General features: G+C 42.5%; 1 protein-coding gene across 2 annotated transcripts; it reads left to right on the top strand.

The window, feature by feature from the left end:
- Nucleotides 1-712: 712 nt before the first annotated feature.
- CSRP2 (cysteine and glycine rich protein 2) lies at nt 713-5,854 on the top strand. 2 transcript variants are annotated; one of them, XM_026074272.1, is made up of 5 exons: nt 713-843; nt 2,885-3,053; nt 4,077-4,209; nt 4,853-4,946; nt 5,592-5,854. In XM_026074272.1, the coding sequence occupies exons 1-5, from the start codon at nt 732-734 to the stop codon at nt 5,666-5,668; spliced, it is 585 nt and encodes a 194-aa protein (XP_025930057.1). In that variant the 5' UTR covers nt 713-731; the 3' UTR covers nt 5,669-5,854. The 2 variants fall into 2 exon arrangements, with proteins under 2 accessions (XP_025930057.1, XP_025930058.1); XM_026074273.1 differs by having other exon boundaries at nt 758-826.
- Nucleotides 5,855-8,197: the final 2,343 nt, after the last annotated feature.

Raw genomic sequence — 8,197 nt, 5'->3', positions numbered from 1 at the left:
TTCATGTAATGGCAGTAGGGTGCTGGGGGACTAATCCCCATTAACTTCTCTGCCGTGTAGGCATGTTCTCGAAGGAGTTCAGAATATCCCTGCAGCCCTAATAAATGGCTCTCCGGTGAGGTGCACTTTGGCTTGTGCTGTGCTCTGAGTGAAAGACCCGGCAGTAAAACAAAATGCTGTTGTTGGCACAATTGGTGTGCTTCCATCAGCTGAGAGGCCCACGGTTAATGAAGCATAGAAACTGAAATTATATCCATCTGGGGGGGGGGGGRGGGGGGTGTTTGCTCAAGCTACAGTAAAGCCCTTGTGCATGGAACTGTAATTCGTGCATATCCAATTTATGTAACTTTCAAAATCCTGAACGGGGACTGGAAGACGTGTCTGGTGAAGACGGTATCTCTGTTTCTCTTGCTGTTAAGCACAGTGACCCCTCTTCCCCTTGGGAGCCCGTCGGCTTTTGCAAATAGCCACAGAGGGTCTGCTGAAGCCTGTAAGCCTGGCCCAGGATCTAACGGGCTGAGAAGCTGCTCTGATCAGACAAACTTCTTGTGTAATGGAAGGTCAAATTTTTAAATAGTTGGAAAAAATCATGACCTTGTAGTCTGATAGCTGAACTCAGCAGACCTTATTTAAAGGAGCCTGTAACACTAATTCTTTACCCTAAAACCATGAGCGGCTCTGTGGTTAACAAACTCCTACCCTTCCAGCCTGGCTGAGTCTGCAAGGGCAGCATGCCGAACTGGGGAGGCGGAAACAAGTGCGGTGCCTGCGGCCGGACCGTCTACCACGCTGAGGAGGTGCAGTGCGATGGGAGAAGCTTCCACAGGTGCTGCTTCCTCTGCAGTAAGTACTCTGGTGCTTTGGCTGCGTGGCATTGAGACCTCACCTGCCGTGGTGCAGGAGTTGCCGCGGCAAGGTGCTCTTCCACAGAAAGTTTCCAGGGCTGCAAACCCAAGGCTCGGTGAGGACCTGTGACGTGTAGGGACAGCAGTGGCCAGTGACAGCTCTGTCCATCACCTGTCAGGCTTGATTCACGTTTCACTTCATGCTTCCTAGACCTGCTGGTGCCGTGTACACCTGAACAAATGTTATTCTGCCTGTTCAGTGTGGGACAGCTGAGAAACACCTCTACTAAGTAGAAAGTGGCTTTTTTTTTTTCCCCCCTCATTGTTTCTTTCTCCTTTTCTCCCCCCTTCACCCCATCCTGGCCCTGTCCTCCATATGGGTGAGGCAGGTACTTTAGGATGGAAACCACGCTTGAGTATTGCTCACACAGAGGAGAAAATCCGGTGACAGAGCCCAGTTTGCACTGGTGCACCGAGTTCAGATCAACTTCTGCCTGAAGTCTCAGTGCAGACTAAGGCTGATGGAAGAGTTATAAAACCCTTTCTCTGAAGGAATGTTTCATCTACTCCCATGCAGCCTGGGATGCTAACATGCTTGTAGTGCAGTTGAATTGTCAATATTTTAGCACAGCCAAAAGCCTAGACTTTCTTGGCACAGGGGCCTGTGGTTCCTTTCAGATGAAAGGAGTCCAAAGCATTATTTTCCAGTCCAACCAACAAATCCATTGAGGCATTGAAAATAGCTTTTTCTGCTGAAAAGACTTTTGAATAGATGAAAGAAACAAAGGGTCACTTTATAAATCCTAGGCTAGTACTTTGCAAACAAACAGTCTGCCTGACAAAATAATAGAATCTTACCTTATTACAAACATGAAGTATTGTTTTCTTACTTGCTGGCATTTAGTATCTACAGACAGGACTAGGATTCAGCCTTCTTTATATAAACCACAGTTGCAACTAGAAACTAGTTTGTTATTAATCTGCAGTATAACATCAGCAAACTGCATGGCATGTTAGTCTAGGTGCACCTCTGTTCCTTTTCCTTAGCTCTGCAGCAGTCATTTAAAAAGAAAAAAAGTGTCTCAGCTGCCTTATATTCAGCATTTTTATGGGATTTTCTATTAAAAGAAACCTGGAACTTATAGTCAAACAATGGCTCTAGTATGTTTGACTCAGTATTTGCTTTTGCTTAGTGCATAGTTCTGTGGGGGTTAAAGTCTGTAGACTTAATAAACATGCATTAGTTGGATTACTTATTGGATATTTGTCTTATGAAAAGAAGTTTGGAGCTAATGTATGCAATAAGCAGAGGTCTCTATTTTGAAGACTTTTTTTCTTCTTTTTTTATACTAAAAATCTACAAGTGGTACAATTGGATATTCAGTACAGCTTCTTTTTTATGGGCATAATGCTGTTGCAGGCTGAAAAAGCACCTCAACTTTGAAAGAAGCTTCAAAAACAGGAAATAGTTCTGCTTGCTACTCTAACCTTGAGCAGGGCAGGATGCCTATGCTGCACTGAAGGACAATTTATGAACTCTAAGTGAGCGAGGCCCCTCTGGTATAGCTGTGAAACAGTATCAACTTTGCCCCAAACCAGCACTGGGGGAAAAAACTTTGGGGTTTTCCTTGTCGCTGCTCCACCCCAGCCAGAAGTGCAGGGCAGGGACTCTTCTGTGCTGATAAACTTTTGCTTCAAACTGTGGCAACAGTCAAGGGAAACTGCTGACTGCCTGATCTGGGTTTTCTGAGCAGTCTCGTTCATCAAGCCACAGCAAGTTTCCAGGCTTTAAATGTCATGATAGTGAAAAGGTGGGAGGGGATAGAGCCCCTTTATAGGGATAAGCATAATTCACTAATACAAGAGACAACTTGCCCCCTCTACTCTTTAGTGCAGTCCTAGAGCCTGATAGCAAGAATTATGGAGAAGGAAACCTATAACGTTGTTTCTCACTTGATATTTTGGCTTACAAGGTGTGCTGATGGAGATGGGCTCTCAAGGCAAGTTAACGGCCCCCCCCCCTGCTTTTCTCCCTCCAGTGGTCTGCCGGAAAAACTTGGACAGCACAACTGTAGCGATTCATGATGCTGAAGTTTATTGCAAATCTTGCTATGGAAAAAAGTATGGCCCAAAAGGTTATGGATACGGCCAAGGGGCAGGCACACTGAACATGGACAGGGGAGAGAGACTAGGCATCAAGCCCGAGAGGTAAGTTAACTGACCTGGGATGTGTGGCCCTTGTCTTCCGCTACAATTTTGACAAAATCCAGCCTGAAAAACTCCTATGAAATTCATGTTGTCTGAAATGCAAGCACTCCAAAATACCCCAGTGTAACAAGTGCAGGGCATTTAACTTAAAATGCACAAAACTTCTGCTTGTAAGTATGTGAGTAGGCACTGTATGAGTAGGAGTTACTGGAGTTACTGCAGCTGAGGATGCCAAACCAAGTCACACCAGGACTGGATTATTAAATTGCTGATGGTTCTGCAGAAGTCCACAGGATGCAAAAGTGAATGTTGTTCTTAGGGCGCTCTTCTAAATAAGATGCTAGTGGTAGCTGTTCAACAGGCTCTGGCAAGGGTGGATTCAAAGAGTTGAGAATCTGAGGCTACAGGAAGAATGAATGTGTAACTGGTAATTGAAGAACCATTTGTGCTCAGTTATAGCCAAAAATTAATGGCCTATTAAATAGCAAACATTCCTAGTCTGATTAGGTTCTGTCTGTAAAGCACAGCATCTAAAAAAGAAGCTGAGGTATGCCTCAAACTTGCTTCATGCAAGTTCCCAGATTATTACTTCACTTTTATGTGATGTGCTCTCCAGCCAGAACATGTCTGAAAATGACAAATAGTTCAGTCCATCAGGTTCAGTGATCAGTTCAGGCTCTAGCTATGAGCAGCTAAGAGGAGTTTGACAGAATTATCTTTAACTTATTGTCTGATAAATCCAATGTCTTCATACATGTCTTGGAATTCACTTCTCTAGAAGGTGAAAAGGAGAAGGCCCCTCAGAAAAGTAGCTTTTTTTCAGTAGTCATTACCCTTTGAAGCATGGTCTTTCCTTCCTCTGTTCCTACCAAGTGTAATCAGATAGCCTTACTGGTAACAATCTCTCCAATTTTGAAAAAGAGCTTTTTTCTGTACTGTGTTGGATGCTGCACCATTACTGGTGTTAAGGAGAGCAAGAGATATCTTATTAAAAAAGTAAAAAAAAAAGTCTGTTTCTTTCAGCTCACCTTCTCCCCACCGACCCACAACAAATCCAAATACTTCAAAATTTGCTCTGAAATTTGGAGGTGCAGAGAAATGCTCCAGATGTGGTGATTCTGTTTATGCAGCTGAGAAAGTAATAGGTGCTGGAAAGGTAAGGAAGTGTGCCTTTTTAACTGCTAAATGGATTTTAAAGTGAACAACACATGTTACTTGGCTTTGCTAGAGGTATGCTATCCAGAAGGCAGCAGGGAACAAACTGTGGTTTAGTTACCTTTAAATGGCATTTCTCAACACTGGAAATGGCCAAATCAATCTAGTCTTCAACTTCTTCAAAGGAAGAACACCTGAAATGGAAACTCCGGATGAAGAATGCCCACCTTGGATGTCAGAGATGAAGCTTCAATATCTTCAATCAAATTACAGGAGCCCTCTCCCCAAAAGAGGGAACAATCTTGTAGTGAACAGCTTACAAAATGGGTTGAAGGTTTCAGCAGAAAGGGGGAGTTGTCTGAAAATACCATGTAAAGCTGGCTGACTCAATACTGATAACTGAGATCTGTTCTAAATTTATTAGAGCAAATCCAAACCTCTCAAAATACTTTCTGAACAGGATGCTGCCTGGAATTTGGGGCTGTGTGCCATCTCAAAAAATACAGAGGCTATAACCTGCTATTGATGCACTTAAACTAGTTTTCATTGCATCGGTCATCTATACTGATGCAGGCATCTCTAGTTAACTTTTTTTAAACACGCTTAGGGATTCTGTGTACTTAAACTCTTCTGTTTTTCCTTAGCCATGGCACAAAAACTGCTTCCGATGTGCCAAGTGTGGAAAGAGCTTAGAATCTACAACTCTAACTGAAAAAGAAGGAGAAATCTACTGTAAAGGTGAGGAAAGAAATGATCGGTTGTTTATGGTTGAAGGGTGTGTGTGTGTGTGTGTGTGCATTATAAGACCAGATGCTGAATTTGTTCCTGGTATAAGGAGACTTTTCAGCTCCTGTCATGACAGAAATACTCTATAAATCCTAGCAACGGTGCTAAGAAATGAAATAGTACTGAAGCTATTGACGTAGCTAATGTCTGCAGCAAATAAAACCTTACCTACTGAATTATATAGGAGTATCCTGTGCCCTGAGTAGATCAGAGTGCAAATCACAGAGCAGGAGACTAACTAGCAGTCATCCTGCCTTGGCTTGCATGATATCATGGATACAAACTTGATTGACACAGTGATTTCATGACAACATATGTCTTCAGGGATATCTAGCCCTGAGACAGATCTGTGAATTGCTTACACTGAACATTACCCAGAGTAGGTTAGGAAGTATGCTGAAAGAACAGCATAGTTTATATCAAGTTTAGGCATGGCATTTGCACAACCTAAATGCTTGTTTTTGAGTATTGCTTTGGATTCTGGATTCTATTGCTTTAGGCTCTGGTGCCTAAAGTGAAGTAGTTGAGTGGCTTAATATAGAAAATGCTGCTCTTAAGTCAGAAGCCTCAGCTACTACAAGTTCATCTTTCTTGCAGGTTGTTATGCAAAGAACTTTGGCCCCAAAGGATTTGGATATGGTCAAGGAGCAGGTGCCCTTGTTCACGCTCAGTGAGGGAGCACAACTTAACCTGTTACAGCTCTTCTGAGACTCTTCTGCAAGAAAACAGTTTCCTAAAGGTTACTAACTAACTACTGTGAAATGGATACTAGTTTACTATAGTATTTGGGCCAAATTTTTAGCAGACATTAAAAAAATAATAAAATAAAAAACAAAAACCACTGCTTTCTCCCCCCCGCTTTGTTTACCACATTTTAACACTTTTTATACTATATATCAATTCAATAAAGCTTTGCTTTTTGCTGTATCCTAAAAAGAAGTGTTATATGCTGTGTCAACTATAATAAGGAGATGAGATGTGGACTAGATTCAAATGTGCTGAGACATAAGGAGGTTCCTGGGGTGTTATGGGTGGTGGTGGAGATGATACAATGATATGGACTTGCTATAGCACTTCACTGAAAGCTCTGGACAGATCAAACCCAGCATGACTAAAAGTAAACTTGTGTAGCACTGCTCACAGCACTCAGAAGTGAATGAATGACCATCTTCCACCATCACACTACTCCATGCATGTGCAAGGTAACTGCTCACTGTGTGAAATGGATAAGTTTTAATCCACCTGTTCATGCAGGGACACACTTCTGAAAAGGATTTTTTGGAAGCTGTATGCTTAAAGGACCAGCTGTCTCTACCATAGATTTTTCTAGGGCGGAGAAAGTAACCCCTCTGACCATAATTTTTGGTTGGATTGCATCTGTCTAGGTGTTGAGGTTTTGCTATACACAGGACTTGGTGTATAAAAGTACTGTATCAAGACAAATGCAGACTAATACCATCCCTACTCAGAAACTGACTCAGTTTTAAGAGATGCTTTTGACTTTTTTTTTCATTAGTATTGTAACACTTGGTTTTCTGAAGACTCTAGAGGATTTCAGCTGTTTCAGTTGGAGGACTTCACCTACCTACATACTGACAAAAATAGTTTTATTCTGCTCTCAGTCATTAATTATACCTACGCTTTGAACATTCCAGTAGATAATGTGATTTTAATTCAAGTAGAATGGGCAAGGAATGACAGCAATTAAGCATACCAGTTATGCAAAAGCCATAATAGTCAGCATCCTTACATCTGCTAACACAACTATTCATTAGTAGCAACTCTCTAAATTATAAAGGCCTACAAATAAGAGGAAAACTACTTTTCTCTCGCATGGAAAGCTCACAAGTGCTTGCCTACTGTTAGGCCCACAGGAGAATGCTGGGTGTGATCTGGTAACACCTGACATTTCACTTCTTATGAAACAAATGCAAATCACCTCAGCTAGAGCCCCAGGACTAGACCAACACAAAGGCTTTATGTGAGAATGAGGTGCTTAAGCCTGAAACATGACCCAAAACACCTAATTTAAGGAAAGCTGGCTTATTTTTCTATGACTACCTGGTATTTAGCATGACCAGTGTAGCACTTTTCTACCCAAACTTAAGTTTCCTGAGTATCTGTGAGAGCTGGTCACCAGTGTGCTGCCGACAAGTCACTTTCTTCTGCAAAGCTTATGGCTGGCTTTGGTTTACCATAAAGAGCATACAGTTGAGATTTGAGTTCAAGTCCTTATAAAGCCACATCTCTTACTTTGGTGGGGAGGGCATGCCTGAGCTCCAGCATGTAACAGGCTACCACAGGAGTGTCCCTCCAGCTGTTTCAGTGGCAGACACGCTACTGCTCTGCAAGGAGTTTGGGGCTCAGTCCTTGAGAAGAGCAGCATAGGTGAGGAGCAAGGAGCTCAGGGCAGTGGTTAGGACCCAGGTGATTTGGGGGTGGAGGTTGGAGGTTTAGTTTCTGCACCAATCTTACCCAACAGAAGTTAGTTAAACAAAAAGATGAGATTTGAAACACTGTCTGGTTTCAGAAGCAGCCTGATACCTTTGGGAAAAAAAAGTATTCACAGAATGAATTCATGGAGATGATGCATTCAAGACTGGGAATGTTACAATAAAAGTAGTAATCAACTATGTGAAAGCGGTTTCAGGCTGAATTTCAAGGAACTTCTACTGCCGCAGTCTGAGGTGGTGAAGCACTGCAAGCCAAAAGCCTGATTAGAAAAATACGTATGAGTCAAAATAATACACAAAGAGCATTTTGTATGGGTCATTAAAGAACAATGTGGATATCAGGAAGGACAGACAGACTGATCAAAATGTGAGCCAAGAGCTTGTACAGTTCACAGAGGGAAAAAAGCCAACAGCTTAAAACAGGAACAGTAACTGAAAACCAGCACACGATTGGGGTGGGAGAGGGCAACAGCAAGCAAGAGCACAGCCCAGGCTACCTCGGCAGGAAACTCCAGGCCAGCTACTCGTACTGATGATCCTCACACAGGTACTTTTCTTTTTTTGCCAACTTCACACTTGTCAGGACAACTTCCTTCACCTCCTACTCTTCTACCCAATCCAAAGGCTCATGCCTAGCTCTGTGACCAACTTCCAACTAATGAATCTGTCCTAGGACTAAAAATATAAATAAGCAGCTGAAAATCTGACTTCTTAAAAAGTGGGAGGAAGGCTATTACACAATGGAAAAAA

The sequence above is a fragment of the Apteryx rowi genome, unplaced genomic scaffold (assembly GCF_003343035.1).
Source record: "Apteryx rowi isolate R43461 unplaced genomic scaffold, aptRow1 scaffold_385, whole genome shotgun sequence".
Taxonomy (NCBI): Eukaryota; Metazoa; Chordata; class Aves; order Apterygiformes; family Apterygidae; genus Apteryx; species Apteryx rowi.
Note: the sequence above shows the minus strand (reverse complement) of the source record. Positions and strands in the feature narration are given on the sequence as shown.